Source organism: Charadrius vociferus, unplaced genomic scaffold (genome assembly GCF_000708025.1).
Source record: "Charadrius vociferus isolate BGI_N301 unplaced genomic scaffold, ASM70802v2 scaffold885, whole genome shotgun sequence".
In the NCBI taxonomy this organism is placed as follows: Eukaryota; Metazoa; Chordata; class Aves; order Charadriiformes; family Charadriidae; genus Charadrius; species Charadrius vociferus.
Window position 1 is genome coordinate 674,706 of NW_009648594.1, and position 26,507 is coordinate 701,212.

General features: G+C 37.5%; 1 protein-coding gene across 1 annotated transcript in view; it reads right to left on the reverse strand.

Annotated features, from left to right (window-relative positions):
- Positions 1–345: 345 nt before the first annotated feature.
- Positions 346–26,507, reverse strand: part of LOC104287500 (chromosome unknown open reading frame, human C8orf34) — a 138,272-nt gene continuing 112,110 nt past the window's right edge. The window contains exons 10-13 of the mRNA XM_009886216.1: positions 20,363–20,483; positions 14,720–15,222; positions 9,334–9,427; positions 346–380 (exon numbers count right to left, since the gene is read on the reverse strand). Of these exons, the coding sequence (XP_009884518.1) occupies positions 346–380; positions 9,334–9,427; positions 14,720–15,222; positions 20,363–20,483 (753 nt within the window). The remainder of the gene's footprint in view (positions 381–9,333; positions 9,428–14,719; positions 15,223–20,362; positions 20,484–26,507) is intronic.

The window sequence follows — 26,507 nt, forward strand, 5'->3', positions numbered from 1 at the left end:
AAGGCATGAAAGAATAAGCCCATCAGCATAATTTGGTCCCCAGCTCTTTCCAATGCTCTGTACTATGAAGGACACAGTTCCTTTCAACTGGAAAATCTGGACAGCAGTCCCCCAGTCAGGCTCCTTGATATGCCCCTCTAAGGCCAGACGCAGTTCCATAGGATGACTTTGCATCTCACTGTTTTCACAGGTTTATAGTCACTTGTCTTTACTAAAACCATAGTGGTATTGCTTCACGAGCATTTTTTGGCTGAAAGGCCAGCTGAAAGAGTTTCAGCTCACCACTGTCAGTCTCACATACTCTCCATAGCTCCTCCTGATTCACACAACACAAATGCTGGGCAGCTAGAGGGGTGAGCAACAACACAGGACTGAATTATCTGAGTTAAAATATTCTATTTACTCAGACATTTTTTCAACAAGATCAGTTCTCAGTTCACTGCATGCCTTCACAAAGACCTACCTTTAAGTTACCTTTACTCAACAAATGTTTTGGAAGACCAATCTCTAAAAGGGGATGGATCAATCTGACACAACCAAAACTGAATCAAGTGATTTAATTAAAGTACCTTCATCAATATGCAGCATATTAGGCTGCCTTCCCATTAAAAAGTTACATTTCTTTGCTATAATGGCTAACTGGTTATCCGTGATTAGTGAGTAAAAGTTTTAGTTTATTTTGTTCTCAGAAATTGTTTAATATTAGAGAAGAGCTTTACTTTCCTAGAAGTTTATCATCTTTAATTATATCCTTTCAGACTGATCTTTTAACAGCACCATATTAAACAACCTGTGTTTCAACACATACACTATACTTTGTGATTCAAATCAAAGTTCTTGTATCAATATGTGTATAGCCTGTTATATCAATATACAGCTAGTGAAGTATTTTTATTGTGACATATGTAAATCGATATATGTTTATATTCTTATTTTGGAACAAAATTCTAATAAAGCCTAGTACATTTTCTTAGGGATGAGCACAGATGATTATCTGTTGATGTTATCTGTATATCTAACCAGAGTGGTTTATACAAGGCATAGAACTCTGGAATTCAAAAATTAAGTACAGCCAATATTTTTTTTTCCTGAAAGCTTAGAACTCCACTTGCAAATGTTTTTGAATCAAAAAAAATCTTTTAAAAGCAAAATATTTATATTACTGTTATTGTATGCACTGCCATTTAATACTGAACATTCACACAGATAAAATTAGCATGAACATATTTTGTGCTTTGCACAAACTTCTGTGACTATCTAGAGCACAGTAAAGTTTAACAGCATTTTATTAATATCTTTGTTATGATCAATATTAATCCAAACTGTCATATCTTATATTTCCCCGGTGTATATTTTTTGATTACAAGGACAGCCATCACTTTATATAGAGGCACCCCGACTTCTCAAGTAAATGACCTTTATATTCCAAGTAATAAATTATGATAATAAAAACAACTAGGGGTGAGCTTTGCAGTTAAAAATCACTAGAATAAACCTTAGATCACAAAAATGTGTTTCCATGTCCATACAGTTATGCCCATCTTCAAGGGTTTGTAAGACAACAGGTAATACAAATGTAGAATCATGACTATTCTATTATGTGCATCTTTATCAATACCTAACATGCAGTGTCCAGGAAAGCAACTGAAAATGGAAATCTCTTGCTGCGATCATCTAGCTTGATCTCCCATATACCTGTGTAGAGCCCACAGAAGCTCCTGCTGGATTATCTATCACCTGTCATTTACAAAGCTGTATCGCCTCATGTTAATGACTCCAAGTTCATTGCCTCTCTTAACTTTTGCTTACAATGCTTAAGGCTCCCAGTTGCTAGGACACAGCATTTTATTTCCTTTGTCGCAGTCTGATGAGTTGAATCTTTTTTATTTAAACATCTACCTATAGATGCCAAATCATCTCAGAGATTCCTAGTTGAATGCCGTCAGGTAAGGTGAACTCCTAAAAGGGTTTCCCAAACCCTGGGTCGATTTTAATCATCTTCTGAAATGTCTCAAGTAATTCCAATCTTTCTTAATTGCAAGACAGCAAATCCACAGTTTTTTACTGATATGATGTGGAATAACTATTTTGCTACTTAACTTTTTAGGCATTCAAGGAACGGTCTACCCTTCTTTGTGACAGCATTATGCTGAGAGCTCACACTGAGATGATCTTCTATGATCATCCTAAATCCATTAGGTCACTGCTTTCCAGGACAAAGCCTCATTATTCTGCAGCAGAGACAGATATGTTTCTCTGGTGCCAGATATATTTCATTTGGTTCAAATATATTTCATCTGGTTATAATAAAGTGCATTTTACTGGAATGTGGCCATTATACCAGGGGATTCATATCATTTAATAACTTCAACTTGTCCTTCCCACCAATTATCCAAAAGTATCAGACCCTAATGAGCCCCACTCATCTACATCTTCCCATTTGAAACTCTAGGGTTTGATTCCTCAGTGAGCCAGCTTTTAATTTACCTAATGTGTGCCCTGATAATTCTCTATGCCATTTTTTAAATTATAGTGTCATTTTTTATTACATTAAATGTCTTTGGGAATCCAAATTTACCATAATAATGCAAGTTGCAGAAAAAGATATCCTTGGGTTTGGAAGCTTTACTGAAAACAGCTTTCTGCACCGAAACAATTTTTGAGAATTTTTTTCTTCACTGCAATGGGAAATTCCCTCCTCCCAAATTTAGCTCAATGCAAATTTTTCCAAGATGAAACCAAATATTAATCAGTAGAAACAAAGTGACATGAGCTAAAGCCTTAACAGTATAAGGAGACAATGGCAGCTTTGGGTTTAAGCACATCCATTTAAAAAACAGGAATCTTGAGTCTAGTTCCAACATTCTCTAGTTGTATTTGAACTCTCCCCTCACTATCCAACAGTCATCTAACTTCTGGCAGAAATAATGTCAGTCTCTACTTTTGTTTCACTATCTATAAATAATTAAATTCAAGTGGACATGTTTCCATGCTAGACAATTGCTTTCTCCCATTTTCAGGCTCAAAAAGCAGTTATATGAAATGGTGCAGCTTCAGCTATAGGTGTTACAAGACATCCAGCCAAGACCATCCAATAGCTCTGGAGAAATTCTGTTTACAGGAACACAATCCTGACTGGTATCCCATTTCTGAAGCGGATGGACATAGAACTGTCTCAAGCTAAAATACCAAGCTAGACACTGGTAGGCAGAATGACAAACAATGTATCTTCTTTAACATACCTAAGTGCACACTGGAGAAATTTGGAAAATGACTCATACCCTAAGCAGAAAAAAGCTTCACGACACTCCCTAGAAACGTTATGTGGGATGGGGAGATATGACTTCTTTACTCCAATTTATACTACCACCCTTGAGATATTAAATGAAATAAAGATACCAGTACATTTCTCCAGAAGATTAATGAATCTGGAATCCAGTCACCTAGAAGTTCAACCCTGATTTGCTTTTGGGACAAAAAAGTGCATATTTATAGTGAATTTACTATTCATTGGGGAAAATTTCCAACTACAAATATTATGTTCTTACTAACCAGACATATCGTTGACTAACACATTTGAGCAATGCCTCAGAACTACCTTACTCCCTAGAGAAACCAAATCTAGCCTTGCCCTAAACTCATACCCACTGAGAGAGATGTTGCCGGTACTGCTATCCTCCATCAGAGCAGAACACAAATAAATAGCTGAATTTGATTGACAGAAATGGAATGTGTTTGTGATAATGTCATAAAGGTTGCAATCAACAGTTGCTGTTCTAAGCCTGATTCTGTCATTCTTAGTCATACTGGGTAGTACCTGACTCGAGCAAAAGGAAATTTTCACAGCAAAAACATATTCCAGCAGTAAACTCTTTATTATTATCAACTCTGATCAAGCAATTTTCCAAATCTTAGGTACAATAATTTTCATAATTAAGAAAAACTAACTGTTTAGCCATGTGAATTTGCTCAATGTAAGGAATTTTACGTGTGTACAAATATTGTAAGGTTTGGAATTTTACTGGAACACAGTCTGAATTTCTTGATTCTACAAAAAACTGTCTCTCATCCTTTCGGTGTTTTTCCTAGGTGGACATTTGTGCAGAATGGGACAATGAAGGTTTTCTTCAATACCTGTTGAAGTCATCAGCAGAATGTCTCTGACTGCAGAGTTTCAAGACCAGTACAAAAATAGATGGAGTGGAAATCACACTTTTCCCCAACACTCAGCTTTGATTTATCAGCAGTAGACCTTCTACTGCAAACTTAGAAAAGAGTTTGCAGATGTATTAGTGGCAAAACATTTAAGTTGCTTGCCACAGGTTAGTAGGTGAGAGTTCAAGCGTTGTCTCAAATCAGCTGAGATAGAAATGAGCATCTAGTGCTCCTGTTGGAAAGTTGAAGTTAGAGTGAAGTGGTAATATTCGCACCACTTAGTGTGCCATTGACTACAGAAACTGACATGCCTTAAGTGGATTAGGCCAAAGGAATGCATATACAAATATGTATATATTTAATATGGATTAACCAAGTAGCAAATTCACTACGAGTCTACACTGTTCACTTATCATGTACATGTGCCAAATGGACTGACTGCAGGTAGGGATGCTCCGTGTCCAAAGCTGTGAGACCTGGGGAAATCTGCTGTGGGAGTTATTTCTTGAGTTATGCACCCAAGAAAGCAGACTCGGGCTTTTAGGTAATATGTCTATGCCAGGACTAGAGATAGTAAGTCAAATTACACCAAAAGACTGTCTTTGTCTTTTCAAGGTTCTTGGAAGCAAGTGATGCATTAGAAGTTCCTAACCAGCAGTATTTGTAGGACCTGTTCTCAAGGGAAAATTCAAGCTGACTTTTGCCAGTCGCCTGAAAGGCCAAATTTTTTCTCATAAAAGCTGGCTAAGAAATGCTCTGCTGGTTGTAGGTGCAGCTCTTCTGTCTCCTTGCATCAGGACTCCATAAAGAAGAAAATTATTTTTGCCCACTCAAAGAACTCTCACCAAACTGAACTATTGTGGAAGTGGCAAATATTTTCCACAAATGATCTCTATGCATCTTCTGAAAACTCTCTGCAGAGAATCAGCACACAAGCAAACTACTGCAGGTAATAATGGGGAACTGTCTTCAATATGACAGCTGAGGAGAAAGGCACGTGAGGCCCCATCTACAGGTGTTTTAGTGACACTAAGATCACAAAAAAACCACAAACCCTTGATTTTGGATCATATCACCTTGGCTATTTTCACTCCTCTCTATTCAGTGTGCACAAAGTATTAAAGGAGAACCCATCTAGCAAGCAGAAGAAATTTAGTCACTAAATGACAGTAGTTCTTTAAAAAGCATGTGTTGGTTCCTATTTTTTAATAACAAAATTTACATTACAAGAGCAGATAATTATACACCTATCTCTCCATCTCTGACATACGGCCACAAACTTGATTAAGCATGTAAAGAGGAAGACGGAGAGGGTATGCTAAAAAAATCAACAATGAAATGATTGAAAATGCTTTTCTTTACTTCTTTAAGATAACAAATCTTTTAACCTGTAATCATTTATACTCTTTCATATGAGTACCTATTTGATTTCAAATTTTGTCATAATTGGTATGAAGCTTTAAAAATTATTGACTTCCAGTTATCTTTGGATCTTGCTGATAAGGATAAATTCTTAAAATGCTGTCAGAGAGCCTGAAGGATTTAGAAAGGAAAGTCTGATTTACAAGAACTGAGAACCTAGCTCTCATTTCCATAAGACAAGATGTGTGCTGTCATATCTGTTTTGCAAATGATGTTTGTTGGGAGAGGTTCAGATGCCAAAGTGACCCAATTCTGTTCAGCTATCATTGGCTTTCAAAATAGCCTCTTTAAACTCCTACATCTGACTGCACTGGAAACTGTTACGCCTAAATTTTTTCATTTTTTTTCTTGTAGAACACTAACCAGAAGGTATTAATTTAAAAGAACTCAGTGACTCACATATCTTCTCTTTTTGCATTGTTAATTTTCCCACTACCAAAAACTAGCTTTACACCTGGCTGCTATTATCTCAAAGTAGTCAAAGAATGTGGTAAATATTATCCACATATAATTTATTAAAAGCTGAGTCAAAGAACAGGTGTTGCTATTGTAAAGATTAATTTTGCAGCTCTTCTGCTCAGACTCATAAATTATGAACTCTTGGGCCCCCTCAACACTAAATCACACACACAACATCCACACAGATTTATTAACTTTAGGGTGAAAAATGATGTGTAATCTTGCCAGCTGCTCTGCCTACAAGCACTGGCATCAGCAAGTATGCCAAGCCCCGCACTCACTCCCCACTTTACAACTGGGAATTGGCAGCCTTGCTTTGTCAGCAGTGGCAGTTCTGCACTTTCTGCTTGCCAGTGACACTAGCATACAACCTTAGATGGGTATGATAACATTCTTATTGTTATTTTTAATAACGTATTAAATTTCAGATACAGAAAGTATTGCTTTGATCAAACATTTTTTTCCTACTCCTTTAGTTGTATTAGTAGAAACACTGACCTACTATAAAGGGTGCAGCAGTTATCTACACCACAGTTAACTGCACAGTCAACATGGGTTCACAAAAGGGAAAGTTAAAACAACTAATCTGATGTCCTTCTATGATAAGGTCACCCACCTAGTGGATAAGGAAAGGTGGTGGATGTAGTTTTTCTGGATTTTAGTAAGGCTTTTGATACTGCGCCTCACAGTAAACTTCTGGACAAGTTGTCCAACTGTGGGGTGAGCGGGTTCATGGTGCGCTGGGTGAAGAACTGGCTGAAGCGCAGAGCTCAGAGGGTTGTAGTGAATGGGCCTACATCTGACTGGCAACCAGTCACCAGCAGTGCTCCTCAGGCTTCAATTCTAGGGCTGGTTCGGTTCAATATATTTATCAGTGATGTGGATGCAGGAGTTCAATGCACCATTAGCAAGTCTGCTGATGATAACCAAACTGGGAGGTTCTGTTGACTTTCTTGAGGGACAAGAGGCCTTGCAGAGGGATCTAGATAGATTGGAGCATTGGACAATGATTAATGGGATTAAATTAACAAGTCCAAATGCCAATTCTGCTCCTAGGACAGAGTAATGCCAGGCACAAGTACAAATTGGGAGAGGAGTGGCTGGAGAGCTGCACTGCAGAAAGGGATCTGGGGGTGCTGGTTGACAGCAAGCTCAATAGGAATCAGCAGTGTGCCCCGGCAGCGAAGGGGGGAACTGCATCCTGGGGGGCATCAAACACAGTATAACCGGCTGATCAAAAGAGGTGATTATCCTGCTGTGTTCAGTGCTGGTGCAGCCTCACCTGGAGTACTGTGTGCCATTCTGGACCTCACAATTTAAGAAGGATGTGAAGGTCCTTCAACATTTCTAGAGGAGGGCAGCAAAGCTGGTGGGCAGCTGGAAGGCGTATCCTTCCAGCTAAGGAGTTTGGGCTTGTCTGTGTTTGGAGAAAAGGAGGCTGAGGGGTGACCTCATGGCTCTCTACAGCTTCCTGAGGAAGGGAATTGGAGAGGGAGGTGCAGAGCTCTTCTCCCTGGGATCCAGTGATAGGATGTGTGGGAATGGTTCAAAGCTGTACCAGGGCAGGTTTAGACTGGACATTGGGAAGTATTTCTTTACTGAGAGGCTGGTCAAACATTAGAACAGGCTTCCTAGAGAGGTGGTGGATGCCTCAGGCCTGTCAGTGTTTAAGAGGCAATGCCCTTAATAACATGCTTTAACTTTTGGTCAGAAACTATAGCTTACGGCTACCTTCTTTACCTTCTCTGTTCTCGGTGCCATTGGATCAAGGAAAAACAATTGTTATTAGTCAGGCAACTACCATCTCTATTGATCTGGTGGTAGGACTGAAACTTTTATCTATAATTTACCACTCTGTCACATTGGGCAGTGATGATGATCTATCAGGATTCTTGGACTCTTATAGCACAGGATCTTGGATGCTCAGAAGTCCCCACACCCATGCAGCTCAGGTACAGCAGCTATAAAAGAACCACGATGTGCATCTGATGTGTCCTGAAGCACCAGTCTCCCTGATGACATTATTAGCACCAGTCTATGTGTGCACAGCTAGTCCTACCACTGTTTGTGTGATTGTAAATTCAATGAAGAAAATACAGAGGAAAATTCACGTGCACAGAAAAGGTGGGTACCAGGATGTCCCTTTGGCCACCTAAGGTGACCTTCAGCCTAAAGATAAGTGAAAGGTTCAGGAGCAAGTCTTTGGCTTTGGACTAAAATCAGCTGGACACACAGAACTTTATTTTTACACTGTACTAATGTTAAAAAACCCTAGCACACGCTCTTTAGTGTCTCATTATGAAAATTGAAATTTCATAGTCAAACCCCAGGCTACATATGGAATTGTGAAACTGATATATGAATAGAAAATTCTTAATTTTTTAAGTGGTATAATTTAAAAATATATTCTGTTTATATGACATAATTGTTATTAATCATTAATCCCTGATACAGCTGTTCCATTCTGTGAAAAAATCGGCTTTCTTATTTTAACTGTCCATGTTTAAAGCAGTTTTAGTAGAATGTATTAAGTTTTCTAAACATGCTGATTAAATCATCTGTTCTTTTCAGGTATATCACCAAAAGGAAATAGTTTGCATATTCACCCTCAGAGACCACAAATCTACCATGAATTAAAAAAAGAAAATGCAAAACATTTAATATTTTCAGCAAGATTATTTACAGGTACCTGGTAGGCAGATAGAAATTCCTATACTTTTAATGTTCTGCAATTTATAGCATGTTACTTGTTGTGACTTGTTCTGTCATTTAGGTTATGATCCTGCTGACCTTTGCTTTCTTGATTAGAGAACTGCTTCAAAGAGTGTAGGATATTAAGGATTACTTGTGTGATTAAGAACTTTTTTTCATACAGAGGAATTCAAAAGAATGCAAGCAAAATAGAGATAATGGAGCCACAGGCCTGAGGAGGAAGGCTCTACTTTTCACAGCTACTGTTTTTTTCTGCTGGTCAATACAGAACTACTAAACAGAGTACCTATTTCAACTTCATGCTACTTCTCTGGAACAGCTACTTAAACACATCAGGACAAATTGTTTCACTTAGCTAAGTAAACTGTGGTCTGCGATCATCTTGTCATTGTTCAGTGACTGTAGGAAAAGCTTATGTAAATCAATCCGATAAAGTTCAGCCCTCAAACAAATGAGTAATTGGTACTTATGAGAAAAGCTCCTGTGAGCAAGCATGACATCTTCACAGGATTTGAAGATATGAAAAAGAGAAGTTAAAAGTTTGAGGTTTTTGAAATATTATCTAATCCTAACAAATATACTTACATTTGTCTTGGTCAGCTTCCACTCCTTCACTTTCGGTGTCACTCGGCAATATCCAAGGTTGATGAGCAAGCTGAAGCTGTTGTAAGAATTCATCCTGCCACAAACAGATCTATTTTAGATAAAATGACAGAGAGTTGTTCTATATAAATGCAGACTGTAGCAAATACTCTAGTCTCAAGGAGAAAACCTTTGATAGAAAAAAAATATTTTGCTATGAAATAAAACCAGAATGTAGAGGATATGCAGGGTCCCTAGATTTTTTTTTTTATTTAATTCTTATTTATTTATCTATTCTGAAAAAAAAAAAAAAGAAAAGGTCTCTCTTGCTATCTATCTGCTATAGCCACAGATATATACATACTCATCCCAGAAATGCAGTGACACAGAACAAAATCTTAATCCAGATATTCCATCTGTCCCTGCATTTTTTGGACTATGCCTAGACATGTCATGCCTGATTTGTTTAAGTAAGGCTTTGATTTGTAAGAACTTTCACTGTTTCCAATCTAGTAAGAACAAGGACCTGAAATTTGATTTAGAACCTATGGTTTTATTGGAGAAGGAGAACGCCTGGTAAGGAAAAATGCTATGGAAACTTTTGTCTCCAAGATACCATAAAACTCTAAGCATCAAAATATAAATGTTTTACACAGTTAAAAATCCATACGGAGCTGAATATATGCTTTTAAAAATGTTTTACAATTGCCTCCTTTTTTATTTATATATATGTATATAAAAATATTTTTCCATATGTGAGTATGCGAGCACGTACACACACAGACATATAAAATAGCTTGACAGGTTCCTCTGCAATATTCAAGGTAAGCGATGAGATTGGAATGCATAGTTTTATTATCAAAAGAAGTTCAAACACGCAAGTCTAGTCTCTAAAAGAGAACTTAAACATTGCCCACATACCATAAAATTACTGGCCAGATTCTTATAAGTACCTGAAAAAAAAAAGGGGGGGGGAGGTGCGGGTGGGGGTGGGTAATAGCCATGTCTTCTTTTACACCAGCTGAAAAACAGTATCTACATATTCAAAGTTAAACTGCATTGTACAGCGCTACAGCAAAACTTTTATTGTTAGGCTATCTGGTTTAAAAACAGAAACCAGGCTTGTTTAAATCAGTTCTTGGAGACCAGAGGCTGTTCAATCAAGATCTATAACTCACAGGGAGTAAATGATTGTGTCAGTAATCTGTTAAAAAAATCCACAAAGACTGCTGTAATGGCCCAACACTAAGCTCAGGGACGAGCTCCAGCTCTTACGCATGTATTGCCATTTCATGAGTGTTCAGTGTGTGAGAAGCTTGCTGACCACAACACTGGAGTGGACAAGGTCTTTTGGTTCACGGAACAGGATTCTTGCAGTAGGAGTGAGTGGCTCCCACAGTGATCATCACACTTTTTAGTCTTCCAAAAACACAGAGCAAAGAACTGAGCGAGGCACCAGAACAGAATGGAAGTATCCGACCAACAAGAGAGACCTCATCACATCAAATTATGGTCTATACTCCAGTAAGCAGAAGTAAGACTTGTGTTAATCAATGCTATATATATATATGAAAGCTGAATTTTCTCACTGTTAACAATGACAGACCAATAAAGATTACTGAATACCACTTTAAACTATCTGGATAAATAAAGTGATTGTAAAATTCCAAGTATTCAGAAGATGAAATGGCAAACAAGGGAGTCAGTAGTATTTTCATCTCAACAGCTATCGATAACCATCACAGAATTGTGTCACTTTAATGGAATCCATCCTAAAGAGATAAGCAGGATTCAACATTCCTTTGTCAATTTATACAAAACACCAAAGGATAACGTAAATGCACAAAAGTATCTCTGCCAAAGGATTTGGAACCCTGATTTATTAGTTTTATAGAGATAATAAAACTATTTCTCTAGGTAGCATTTCTTTGCTATAATTCAATTCAGCCTCGAACAGAGCTGATAATAAAACACACCTGTTAGAACTTTGTAATATTATGTGTGCCAAGAGGCAGAAACTCATCCACATAATCTCAGATCGTTATGTCTTGAGCATTAAAAAAACCTAAAACATTCTTAACAGCTGATATGTTAAGTACTTGCCAAATTATTTAAGATTTGTGCTATAACAAGATTGAACCATCCTGAGCTACAGCATGAACTTTACTACAACTTAAGAACTCTGATTTGTATTTATCAGTAATATTTTAGCATTGTTACTTTAAAACACGTTACAAACTAGGAAGCATACATAAGGCATTGAGAGATATGTTATAATTCCTCATAAATAAACAAGGGACAGCACACACAGTGTAAACCCATGCAGATTCTGAATTCTTTAATTCAAGCTCCTTATGCTAAAACATGCTTCTGGTACCCAGTAACTGCATCCTTTTCAATTGACTTATTCTCATCAAATATGTATCAACTTTGTACTGGTTAATTCCATTAACACCGTCTAAGAGTAAGGAAGCAGAACTATTTGCAAAATCTTATCATAGTATCTTCTATAGGATTGGCAATATAACCACAGTGTATTTACATCTAGTGGAGATTCCCAGTTAACACCGTAAGTCTAAGAAGAATAAAGGCACTTTCCCTTCTTTTATTTTACTGTTTTTATACAGGAAGATGATACAAAACCTACAATGAAAGTTGCAAAATAATTTACAGTATCAGCCTTTAGTTTTATATGTTTTTGATCTGTAGAAGTACAAAGAAAGACAGAACTTTGTTGTTGTTCTATCCCAGACAACCCTTGACTTTTTAAAATTTGTCTCCATGGTCAGAGAGAAGCGGTTACACAAGAGAATGAAACCACATGGCCACAAATAGAGGGACACCTCTAACACAGCAAAAAATGTCACTGAACAGAGATACTTCCTGGGAAAGTTCTGTCTAAACCCACTTCTCTAAGTGACCAGAAACTTAAGTGGGCAAAGACAGCTTAAAAGAGCTCCCAAAGTTTCCAGTATAGCACTCCAAACACGGAGCTGGGAGCAGCAGATTGGCCAGACCTCCATCAGCTACTCTCTGACATCTGATGGCCTTTATAGCTTGACAGAGGAAGGTCTTCAGTATGAACATATCATATTAGCACTTTTCCCCTTGGAAGCAGAGCTAGTCCCAAGATGAGATTTCATTAAGTCAAAGGTCACTTGTGCATGTCAGGAAGGAATAAATAGGGTTGGAGCTGGGTCACTAGCAGCCAACATACTATTGTACCCAGTGAGCAAAGAGAAAGAAAAGAATTTGTCACTTCTAGAAGGGATTATAATAGAGGATAAGATCCTGTATAGAAATGCTGAGATTTAACACCAGCATTACAGTGGACTTGCTGGATGAAACTGGACATGCCATTCTAACTGTAAAACAGGATAATAATATTGCTCATTTCTTCAAGTTCTTGAGACATATATATACATGATATATTAAAAGTATAACAGGACACATTGTAAGAGCTATCAGCAAAGCTTGGGATTTGGCAAACAGAAGTAACAAGTCAAAGCAAATGAAATGGGACTCATGGTTATTATTACTATAACTACAGAAAGGCTGTGGAAGAAAGCATTTTTAATTGCCTGCCTTGTTACAGGAAAGACCAGAATTGGTGGACAGACTGGATGTCCCTTGGTGTAGATGCAGTGCTCATTACATGGCACTATCAGGAGTCTATACAATAATTCTAGTTGGCATCACATGACTATGTATCAGTTAGCAACAGGACCACTTAAAAAGAAAGAAAGAAAAAGAGAAGTCTTTAGTGGGAAAAAATGAAACCCTTCATTTCTTCTGAACATTTTTAGTTAAAAATGAATTTCAGTTCTCATTTTCAGGTATGTGAGAAAATTCCAACACACAAACGCAAACCCCTCAAAACAGGAAACAAAGGGTTTTTTGCTTGTCAAAAAAGATATCTGTTACAATTACATATTTTTTTACATGGAAAACTTCATTTGAAAAGATATCAACTTTCAGTGAAGATACTTTCAACAAATCTGTAGTCACCTTCAGTCCTCATATGTTTAAGTTGGATACCCAGTTCTAGGTGAAGTAGCTTGAGTGATGGGATTAGTGCACTGCCATTCAAACATCAAAATGAGGGGGTTTTGTCAACCACCAAATTTAAGTAAGATTTCCTCCCCAAATACTTCAGTTTTAGAGTTATCTGTGCCTCGTTTCCTTTCTTTCATAATAAATAATGGAGGCTATATACTTAATTGCAAGATTATACTAAGTAACAAATATCTAATTTTCCTACGAGCATCTCTAAACAATATTATTATAAACAACACTTTTAATCTTTTTAAAAAGTCATTAGACTGAGAATACATTGTTGTCAAGTGTCATACCCAACAGATTTTTAAAACAAATGATACTTCTCAGAAATTATTATCTAAAGTTATGATATTTTTTTCAGTCTTGGAAAAAAGCTCTCCAGGCTTTGACAAATGGATTACAAAGAGATTGGTACTAAATGGTGGGAACCGACTTATTCCACCATTAAAAAATTAGCAATCCAGACATCTAGGTCCTTCTCAAGTCTGTATAAAAGGATTGACATTTCCTGAGAAAAAAACTCACCTTTGTAAGGCATGTATCTGAGATAGACAGCGGGGCTATTCTTTCACAGGTGCTTTTATTTCCACTGCCTACACACTAAAGTTATCTTTAAGGCAGCTAAGGTTAGCAGAGGAGAATCCCACTCAAAATGTACAAGGTACTTTAACTTTTTCCTTTGTTTTGTTTTAAACAAAGACTAATCCCATAAAAGCCATTAATATGGGACAGGAAGTTTTTATGCTCTGAATCAACCTAGTTAACACGCACATAGTACTAGAGAGTGACTCAGTGATGTCGGACATTTCCTCATTGTGGTTCAGTTTTGTGTTTCAGAAAAGTTGTCCATTCAGCGATGCCTAACTAATCATTCCAATGTGTCCAAAAAATGAAAGACTAAGGAAATCCTATGCACTGCCAGTGCAGCAGCAAAAAAAAAAACCAAAAAAAAAAAACCAAAACAAAACAAACCCTGGAATCATAAAGATAAGACATAGTTGTGTTTAATATTTCAGAGGTGCACACCTCTTGGAAACCATAAGGCTAATAAAACTGCTATGCATCATGCAGGCAAAACCCTACAGAGCTCATGGAAAATTTGAGGGGCAGGAGTGTTTCAGATTTCTGTAACAATCCTGACATTCTCTAATCAGTACCTCTCAAAGCTGAGCTGTCTTTCTTTGCTAATTTTCTCATCATTATATTTCAATTCTTCTCAGAGTAGTAAGTTACATTAGGTACACTGATGTTACTTCAACATAAAACACAATCTATCTTCATGTAATAGTAGCTCTTAAACATAGCAAAAACATTAAATTGAAAATCTTACTTCTGATAAACTGCTTCTCTGAGTAGTGACAGTTCCAACAATGTCTCCACTCATTTGCACAGAAAGCCCTGAAGCAGCGCTGAGGGTCCTCCCCATTTGGCTCTTAGATGTCAAAGATCTGCTTCTTTGCATACTAATGATGCCTTCCCTATTTCCTTGGTTGCTAGGGGTAAGAGGCCGGGACAGCAAGCTATTCGGGGTCACAGGCCTACTCCCTGGAGTTGATGGAGTTGGTGGCCTGTTGGTTTGTGTACCAGGCGTTGGAGGCCTACTGTTTGCAACACTGGAGACCAGTGTTCTGCTGTTGGTGGGCAGCGGTGGTGATTTGTTTCCTTGGAGCTGAATGTTCTTCCCTGTCTGAGTTTGCACCTGAGGCCTTGGATTTTGGCCCTGTGTAGCTTGAAGATTTCCTTGATGGTCAGATGTAACTAAATTATGATGTTGGACAGTAGGGCTTCTTGAGAGCCTTGCTTCTTCCCATAGTGCTAGGTCCTTCTCAATATCTGTGCACACACACACAAACAGAAAAGAGAAGAAAGAAAGAAATTCACTTTCTGTTTCTCTCTGATTTAAAACTCTTCTTGATTTTCTCCAATGTAAGTGACAACCTTTTCACACTTAAAATATAGGGTATCAGAAATGTTCAAATGTTTGACAAGCATTTCGTCAAAGTTTATTTAGATTTGATTTACTGCAAACAGAGCTATCCCACAGAAACGAAATATCACCACTTCATTGAATGTCAATACAACTTGTAAAATTCCCTCTCGTTTCTTCAAAATTCTCTCTCTGTAGCTTTTGCATAGTTTCTCATTGGTATCAAACCAAGATGGAGCAGTGAGCTAAACTTCCCATCCTCAGCTGCAGTGAAGGGCAAGCGAAAACTGGTTCAAGATGAGAATTTGTCTTCTGGCCTCGCTGTCTATTGCACAGCCAAAACTCTGGGGGAAATAACGCTTGATATCTGGCACATCTGGATCTGTGATCCGGTTTGAATCTGAATTTTGTGCTCTGGCCTGCCATCATTGCAACAGCAGGTGATGGGGTCACCAACACCTAGAATCCAAGAAGAAAAGGTGGCCGCCATTTGGTGGTCCAGTCCCTACCCCTCACACAGCCATAAGGAATAAGACCCTATTTAAAACCAGAACAGATCAGGGGTAGTGATGAAAAATGTCTTCTGAATTCAATTAAATTATATTAATTTTTCTAATTAATTAAATCAGATATATCCAACAAAGTTAGGTGAGGGTGGCTGGAATTTAGTTTGGCATTGCTAACATACTGAAAGTCCTTGCAAGTAAAAATATCAAGCTTAAGGAACAGTTTACTCAAGTTTATTTTCTTTCACAACTGTTATGACTTTTCACTTTCACTGATGTAGTCTACTGTAACTTGGTTTTGAAAGGGATAGTTGGTTATCTTTAGCAAAGCAATGTGATTCCCATTAAACTGTATAAGTCACAGTCTCAGAAGCTGTAAATTAGCAAGGCTCTACTGATTTAAACACCTATTAAGTGAACTTATATAAAACAAGCATTTCATTTTTATTTTGATAACAATAACTTCGTGTTCTAAAAGTCCTAAAAGAAACAGACTCTATACTGCATATTGGGCATTAACGGCTTTAAACTGGAAGAGGGCAGGTAAAATCAGATTTTCTTTCACTCATGTTTACCAGTAGGTACAGAAGGAATGCTGCATGTAAAATAATTAAAGATGTGATGCCCTTAACATTAACTTATTTTATAATAACACCTTGAAAACAGGAAAACAAGCTATGTCAATTTCATGTTACTAGTCTAATAGAAGCTGCGTCCAGCTCTGGAGTCCCCAACATAAGAAGGACATGGACCTGTTGGAGTGGGTCCAGAGGAGGGCCATGAAGATGATCTGAGGGCTGGAGCACCTCTGCTATGAGGAGAGGCTGAGAGAGTTGGGGCTGTTCAGCCTGGAGAAGAGAAGGCTCCGGGGAGATCTTATTGCGGCCTTCCAGTACCTAAAGGGTGCCTACAGGAGAGCTGGGGAGGGACTTTTTACTAGGGCATGTAGTGATAGGACAAGGGGGAACGGCTTTAAACTGGAAGAGGGCAGGTTTAGATTAAATATTAGGAAGAAATTTTTCACTTTAAGGGTGGTGAGGCACTGGAAGAGGTTGCCCAGGGAAGCTGTGGATGCCCCATCCCTGGAGGTGTTCAAGGCCAGGCTGGATGGGGCTTTGAGCGACCTGGTCTAGTGGGAGGTGTCTCTGCCCATGGCAGGGGGGTTGGAACTCGATGATCTTCAAGGTCGCTTCCAACCTAAACCATTCTATGATTTCAAATGTTATTACTAGAAAAGCTGGTAAAACTGAAATAGTTGTGAAAGCCTCAGATAGAAGTGTGTCTCATCTTAAATGTTTTGCTGTTAGCAAGTTTCAAAACAGTTATTGTTTCTAGTAAACAGTTAAGAATATTTCCAATTGCTACCTTGCTGACCTCTTAAAATTATTTTTTTCCATTTTGAAATAATTATGTCTTGAAGTACTTTTCCATTATGCTTTTAAAAAAAAACAATACACATCACTTTCGAACTTGTAATATGTCTGGCAAAAATTCAGGGGCAATGACAATGTGGGTAGCCAATTTAAACCAAATGAGGAAAAGGTTCTTTTAAAGATTCAGCTTAGCTTATGCCTTTGCAACATCACAGACCTCTAACTTCCCCACGATGATTCAGTATGCTAAGAAATTATCTGAATATTGCATGATTTAATAAGTTAAATAAACATTTTATTCTGGCTCATGTTTCCTTAATTCCATATAGTAATCAAGCCTGCAGATAAATCAATTATTCTAATAAGTTCTCCACATATAATTAAAATGTTTTCATTGTGTGATTATTCAGTTTTATTTAGCACACATCCTCTTTTTGATTTTGCTTCAATCTCAGCTTTTCAACCAGAAAGAAAAAAAAATCACACATCTCCAGCTTTACAGTATTATCTGATCCATAGTAAATAAGGGATTTTTTAAATCCCTTGACAATGTCATTTAAAGGAAAATAAAATGCAGGCAACAAAGCAACACAATCGCATTTTACTTTCATATCAGAAATACCAGAATAAGGATGTGATTCATAAGGCACTTACAAACTGTTTATGCATTTAACAGTTCTTCTTGTGACAAACTATATTCCAGAAGTATCCAATGACCACACAATCAGTTTAACAAACCAAATTGGCAAGATACTGGAATTAAATACCAAAAAAATATATCCTCCACTTGCATGTGATATAAAGCAGCCACAGTAACCTAAGATACTGGATCTTACACAAAAGTACTACGAGCCATATGGAGAGAGGGAAAAGAAAACTGACAGCTTCAGCGTCTGATTTTGTAAAATTGCTGCTTTCAGCTATCAAGGTACTGAGGCAGTTGCTAGCAGTTGGTGCTAGACCCTAATTTAGGCACGGGCACCAAATTGTGCCTTATGTTAGGAGTGAGTTTTATCCAGCACATAGTCCATAAGAGAAAGCCAGGCCCCTTAAGAAGTTGTATCTGAGACAGGGGACCATGTTTCATCGTTATACAGGTAATCCAAGTCATAATTCAGGCATCTAAATGACTGCCTAGTATTGGGTAGAATTGATAGGTTCCAGCACGCTTGCTAAGAGAAGTGAAACAAGGAGATTTGCTGATGTAGAGGCACTTGAACTTTTGCAAATATGTGAGACAAATAAGGCTAAGCAAAACCACAGCATTATTATCTGAGCTGATTCTTCATAGAAATGACATTATGCTCATCTGTTAGGGCAATAATTGTCTCAAGCAGGACTGGTGTTATAATAGGACATGAATTATTAGGAATACAAGAGTCCAATGTCTAATAATTGGGCTTTTTTCTCGTGAATTTCTCAGGCAGTCAAAAATTACTGCATGGTAGAACGACTGAACCCCATGTCACAGTGTTACTGAAATAACGGGCCCAAAGCCAAGTGACAACAGCAGCATTGATGTGAGAGAGAAGACCTTGTAGGTCACACAACAGCAGACTGAATCTCAGAGACTAACTGAATGTAGCTAGTTAGCTTACGGTCAATTAAGTATTTAAAATTCCATATTCTATTGAATATAGTAGATATAACTGTCAGCTTTGTCAAAGGAGATCTAAAGGAACTGCATCTTTCAGAGCATACTGCATACAAGAACAGCTTGTACAACCATGGAAATGTGACCAGTTAGGACATAAATCAAAGTAGGGCAATGTTCACCAGACTCCTCCTGTGTAAAGAAGTGCAGCAACACATGGGAAGGCGAGTGGCACCTCAGTGGCAGAGGCCCCTGGGGTATTCAGGTCCCTGCTACACCACAGAAACAGCTCAGCCTGCTGGTCTCTGGGCTCCTACTAGATGTTCCTGGCAGTTTCAGCTTGGAGGGGGCTCATGGATTTCAGTTTAGTTTGGCAGTGGCAACATCTCTAATAGCTACTGTGACTTGAATCTGTCAAAAACAATTGAATGACAGTGCCTCTGTTGTCAGAAACAAACACTGTCTAAAATGTCTTCATTTGTAGACATCATCATTTTTAGTTCTTGTTCCATTCCAAGCAAAACTTTTTTCTAAAGTGTTTCCCTTATTGTGCTTGCAGCTTTCTCTTCTGCCTTGATTTCAGCTGCAACAGCCCCTAGACAGAGGTACAACAGCTGTACCTCTCTAAAAAGGATACAGCTCCCAAGCCTTTCACACCAATATTATTGGTAGGATAAACATCCAAAGTCTTTTAGAAAATCACACTGAAAGTGGTAAGTTCTCTACCTCACTCTCTGAATTTCTTGAAAGAAAGGTCAGATAAATTTTATTTCTCCCTCCACCTTAGACACACGGTCTTTGTGTTGCAGTTCTGCATTACTTTTCGTAGAGTTGGCCCATGAAGTGTAGCTTTCACCATATGACAAATAGCATGCATAATATAGGACTACCATGCTATAGGTCTAAGTCATACCTTATCACTAAAGCTGAAGATAAGAAAACAGTGATTACAAAGAACAATAAATTGCAAACTATATCCTAGGATATCCCTCATTAATTTTTATACAGCTCTGAAACACATTTTCACTGGGGAAAAAAAAAAGGGGTTTTTTTTTGTTTGACCTTTTAGAAATGGTTACTCCATCAAAGATGTTGCAGATGTTCCACTGCACACAAGTTAACAGACTTCACTTAGCCAGAAGTCTCCAGAACAAGGTGGGTTTTTCTTGCAAAGCGATCTATTCTCAAGCTAAAGGTCCACTGCAGCCTCTTCTAAAGACTACTTAGCTGCAGGTGAAGCATCAGCACCTCCTTATTGCATGTCTTGGGGAAATGTGAAAACAAAAAAAAAAAGTGTGTTATTAAGCTGTCAGACTACAGTATATTTAACACAGTTTAATTACTGTTTAATTACTGTATTTACCATAATTACAGCAAAGTTCATTACATCTACAAACACAACAATAATTGTGCTGTTTCTCCTCATGAAGAAAAAGGGAAGTTTGAAGTTTTTCTCTGTTTTCATCAGCATGTGAGACAGGTAATTTTTTTCCTTCGTCTAAAATATTGGCAGAGCTGGCTGGGTGAGTACTGCTAGGCAGTTTATGATCCGTTGTTACCCTGCCATACATACCAGCTAGGTGTTTTTCCATGGTCTGAAGTTCTTTTGCTGCTAAGGAGTCCTTTAAGAGTTTCTGCCTTGGGGAACCTCCAGGTCTGACATCCATGGCATCCAGGGTCCAAACTGTCTGAGACTTACAGAGATAAAAAGAAAAGGGAATGCTTTTAATCTAGTTTCACATTTACATGCGAAATAATAGAAAAATTGATGTCCTCATTTAGAATAGTGAATCTGCTGCTTTTTATGTAGAATATATAACACTATGCAAAATATTTCAAAGTATCAAAATACCTTAAATAACATAAATAGTAGGCTTTACTTAAAATCAACAGTTCTAAAATAATTCAAATATATACCTTCACGCAAGCTCTTGTTCCACGCTGAGACATCCTAACAGGACAAATTCTTCCACAATTTACATTCTGTGCAGTTCCAGTTACTTAGTGGGGGTTGCACTTACTTTAAATTACCATAACATTTGGCACCATATCTCTGCAAAGCAGCAGTCTGGGAATATCACAGAACTTCCTAATCAAAATTGCAAGTGCTCTTTTATCACTGCAAGAAGTATTCCTTTCAGGAACAGCAACTAAATCATCAGGGCAACATAGCAGTTTGGAAGGGATGCCAGGAAACAGACCACCTCCCCAGTCACTTCACTATTGAACAGTGTAGGATTCAAAATTATCTGCATTTTCTGGAACTCGCTCAATACAGTTTCAAGAAATGATTTTAAAATATGAGGTAAACTTGTTTTTTTTAATGCTTATTTGAAATACACAAAAAATATATGACCTAGTGTGCAAGATTCCGTCATAAAAACAACAAACAAAACCATTAATTAAAGCATTTTTAACAGCCTATCTGAAATAAATTTTATATTATTACCTCACCAAAACATTTCATCTGTAGTCTAGAGGGTTTTGTTGATTTCCCAGGTATCCTAAAGAAGCGAGGCTTATGCAATGGTCTCATTCTCATTCACCTCTTACTAATTTTTTAATCTTTCACTAAATGTCAAAGAAATTTAGAGAGGGGCCATAGTTTCAAAGACATTAAGCTGATATAATTTCAGATAGAAGAATGACTGAGCAGAGGAGGGAGACTCAAACTGGTGACCCCGTTCGAGGAAAGCATCCAGGGCTCCACTGCTACACAGTCTGCCGGGCTGGAACCGTATCACCAGCAGACACGTGGGTTGCTGCAGAACATGATGGTACTTTTCTGGCGGACTCTCATGTCACAGGGAAAGGCATACAGCAGTTTAAAGGATGGACATGAAAATACAGGTTTGATATCATCTCTATTCACAAACAATTTGCTTTAACTGTAAACCCTAAATAAAGCACTGTAGTTGCCATCCTTTTTAGAAAAGTAAGCATAATTCTACAGAAGTAAAATGTTATATGAAATCTATATAATTTTTAACCTGTTCCAAACATCCACTGCTTTGTATGGAACCGATAACTGTGAACCGTTTATCTTTAAAATATGTTAACACAGATACATATTTATAAAGCAACAGCTACACTGCAATGCTGCACATCCATACATAAAAAAGCCAAGGCATATTTACCAGCATACAAAATAGTTCAAAGCTGCAGACAATTCTGTCGTTAACTCCCAATATTTTTAGAACACTAATGACATTTTTGGATTTGCCCATTGTTTTTTACACTAGTATTGCTCTGGTTAAAGTTTCCCATATTTAATCCCAGGTAAATACACAGGAACAGCTGAAAAGAACGGTAAGTTACTCAGGAGTGGAACTGCTCCTGCAAACGCATTTATTTCAGGCATCTCACCAGACCTGATTCACCTGTTCCCCCAAGAGATTTTGAGCATTTGTCACTTCAGTCCTCACTGTGAATTCTCCATCCAAATGATAATCTGGGTTGTTGAGGCCACTACAGAATATTAATCTGTATTAAATTACTCACCTCTCCAAAAGTTTATTTCTAATAGATATTAGTTACCCAATACCTATCTTTAGATGGAAGAATATTTTATTCTGATGTTACATGCTGTGAACAATTCCTCTGAAATAAACGAAACTAAATAAGAGATGGTAAGGGGGAATAGAGCCTGTAACAAAACTCTAATATTTTAATTTTCAATCAGTTTTTAGATATACTCTTGTTCCCACATTTTAATGGTGGAAAAAGGCATTTTTTTACATACATTTTATAGTGTATATTTTCATAAGGGAGAAACTCCAGCAGGACTTCAATAATGACTATGGGGGGGAAAAATCCCCAAGGTTATAAGGATGAATCCTTTTTGAATATACAATTTCATGCACAAATACAACTCTGATGAAATATGGAATAAAAGTTAGCCAATGGTCTATGGTAATACTCGAAGACCAAACTGCTCTTCTAATATTCTTAACTCGGACTATTTGAGTTTATTATTTATCATAAGCAAATTATTATCATTTTTTTGTAACTCCCTAAACCCCTAGAAACACAGACTTCCAAATGTTAGCCTGGTGAGAGAGTTTCACTCTCCATGTCCTACTTTCTGGAAAGGAAATTGAGTTATCTTTCTCTTCTACAAACCTCTACTGTTCTTACATTCTGCTTTTTCCTCTACTGTACTGTCCTTTAAGCACAGGAATCATGTAAGATACATACAACTAAGCTGACAGTCTGAGTAAAGGCAGCTCTCTACTGCCTGTAGTAAAATCTAAGAAAAATAGAGAAAAATGATTCTTTAATGGCAGTTATCATGATAGTGCTTTAGACATTTATAAAAACATGAGTAAATTAAACCACTTGCAATTAGCAGACTCCACATCACAACGATCATCAAACATCAGCAATAACTTTGTATGCTTCAATACAGGTTTTAGAATCTTACAGAAGTTCATGTAAGACATATAGATATGCCTGTGTATAAGCGTATACAGGAACACAAAGGCAGGTAAACACATGCATTTATTTAATAAATATTTGTGTCTGCCTTCATCCTGTTAACACATATAAAGAATTTGTGTTCAGTTCTGGATGTAGCACAGATGTATGCATTCTTTCTGAGAACAAATATCAATCTGTGTATGATTTAAAACAAATACATTTACATATATTCAGTCTCTACCATTACATATTGTTATATGTTCAAACTCCCTTTCAAATACACAGTTCCAACACCCTGTGAAATTCATGATGTAACTCTGGACACATTTTTTCTCCAAATTTTGTAATTTTTCCTGTGTATTCTTCTGTTCTATGTAATATCATAAGTTTATGGCATTTTGTCAGACGATAATTTCACAAAATACCAGAACAGTATTACAATAGTAGTTATGGAAGATCAGATATTTAATATTAGCCATTTAATTTCATGATAAATTCTGTGCTTATAAAAGTGCCTTCCAATTAAACACTCACTTGATAGAAAATAATAATGACCTGGGGGAAAAAAAAAGGTACAAGAGTTTATTACGACATTAAAACTGTAGTGTAACTATTTTTTGTTCCTTTTCTGAAGCTAGATATTTCAGGGCTACAACCAACAGTTTTTGAGGCAGGCTCAGGTAATGTTTTTTTATATATAACTAAATAATACTGAACATAAATAAAATATTTTTTACATTTTGAGACTATGAGTTCAGCTACGTGAATAATGCATAAACACACACAGAGGTCCTCAGTGCCTCCAGCATTTTATGCAACAGCCTTATTCCTAAAAGATAAACACAAGCTGAAAGTAGAGGATGTTATCAAAGAAGCTTTGGAAGCATGTCAGTTCAAATGCAAGGGTAAATGAATTTGTACAGCTCTAGCAAGAATTCACTGATGCCCCTTCTCTCCACTGGATGAATGGCAGCAGTTCAGATGTGTCACTAAGAAGACTCAAGCTTGCAAGCCTTTTATTTAACCTTCTTATTCCACTTTACCAAAACCTACCTTTTGTCTACAGGCCAGGAATTGCAGAGATAAAACACTAATGTCCGTTAACTTGGACCTTAATAATAATGACAGTAGATTGAAAGTAGTTGAAAAATATAGCATATATGTATGAAGTGTGTGCATAGAGAGAGGCTTGAGAGGCTGAGAGAGTTGGGGCTGTTCAGCCTGGAGAAGAGAAGGCTCCGGGGAGATCTTATTGCGGCCTTCCAGTACCTAAAGGGGGCCTACAGGAGAGCATGGGAAGGACTTTTTACTAGGGCATGTAGTGACAGGACGAGCGGGAATGGCTATAAACTGGAAGAGGGCAGGTTTAGATTAACCATTAGGAAGAAGCTTTTCACTTTGAGGGTTGTAAGGCACTAGAAGAGGTTGCCCAGAGAGGTTGTTGAGGCCCCATTAGGCGTTCAAGGCCAGGCTGGACGTGGCCTTGGGCAACCTGGTCTAGTGGGAGGTGTCTCTGCCCATGGCAGGGAGGTTGGAGCTCGATGATCTTTAAGGACCTTTCCAACCTAAACCATTCTATGATTCTATAGAATTCCTTCCAATTCCTTCAGTACCTTCCAAACTACAAATACCCTTGATCATTCATTAAGTTTTATAAATATTAGCACAGAATCTATAAATGGTCTATTTGCATCAAAAAGATATGTTCCTGAAAGACATCCTCATCTTTCTAACTTGTAGAAACAGCTCTGGGCCCTGTTCATCACCTTCAAACTTTGAAGGTGAGGCAACGTCTCTCTGCACCAGAAATATATATCAAACAAAGCCCTCATGATACGTTTGTCAACTTTTAAGGTCAACTATGCATCCATTTCTTAAGTGGTTTTCTTCACATATCATCATAATTTCTTCACATGCAATACATTTATTAATGCTTTCTTTACTCAGATCACTTAGCCAAATTACTGCTAAAATAAAAAAATCACAAACAGTAAAGCCAAAGGTAATCACTGGTTCCCTGAACTTCTGAAAAATACCATAACTTACTGGGAATGCCACAGTGGAACAGAAATACAATTAAGGAGGTCATGAATAAAAATAAGAAAGTTTTTCCAAGGTCATTACATGTGTTTCAATCTGCAACATACTGTTATTTTGACAACATACATCAGTATAGATTTTATCCCTAAAAAAAACCAGTGACGATAATGTCTTGATCTCACCATTGAGCTGACTTGACGTGCAAAACCTACTGACACCTGGGGAGTTCTACAGATGTGCAACATTTCAGAATAGCTGAGGCCAAGAGGAAGGCCTCCAAATTACCTACAACATCATCTGGAAATCAAGTGCTCATTAGAAAATAAATTACTCTTTCTTGGTAACCATAAAAAGGGTTAATAAACATTGCAGCATTCTATTTCTGTCATTTTGGCCTGCTTCAGAGTAAAACACCCAGGTACTCACATATACATCCATGCACACACACAATCTTTTTTCAGGTGTGGGAACAGTCCCCACCTCACAAGAGAAAGCACTTCCTCATTTTTAAAGACTATCTGAATTGCATGATCACAATGAAGTGAGGAAAAGGAGGCGAAACCCAATTAATGAGTTAGTTCCTGGCAAGGTGTAAATATATGCAATGCATTTTGATTGAACTTTTTCTTCTACATAGTTTTGCTAATCGAGTGCAAAATTTTACTGGTAACTTCAGGAGACAATACTGTAAGAAGGAAAACTACGCTTAGCTTTCTATGTATAACCTACCATTTCTTTGTTGAGTGGCTTAATTATCTTAAATAGACATTTGACAGAGATCACTCCAAATACAAAAAAAAAATTACCCTTTATTAAACAATTTGTTTGCAAGTGTCCCTTCCGTTCTGACCAAGCAGCTGGCAAGGACAGTTGTTATTCATGCAGCACAACTTTTTGTGCAATATTTTTTTAAAGATTCTTCACATAACATGCATTTTCTATAAGAGCTGACCCAGTGTTTAATCTTTCAGCTTCTGTAGTCTGTTCAAGGACATAAGGTGAGCTAGTCAACATGTTTTTTTGGTACTGTAAAAATAATAAACCTTCTCAGAGCTCTGTTGCAATATTGGCAGCCACCTCTAATCCCCACCTTCCACATTAGGGCCTGTTCTACTTGAAATGCCATGTAATTGAAATTACAAGCTTTTTGCTTCCCGTGGCAGTCAGCCAGCACATTTTACGCTAAACCTTACACTAAAAAAAATGGTAGTTTGCGTGAACTTACATATAGTTTTTTCTGTTTTCAGGGAAGAGGGAAA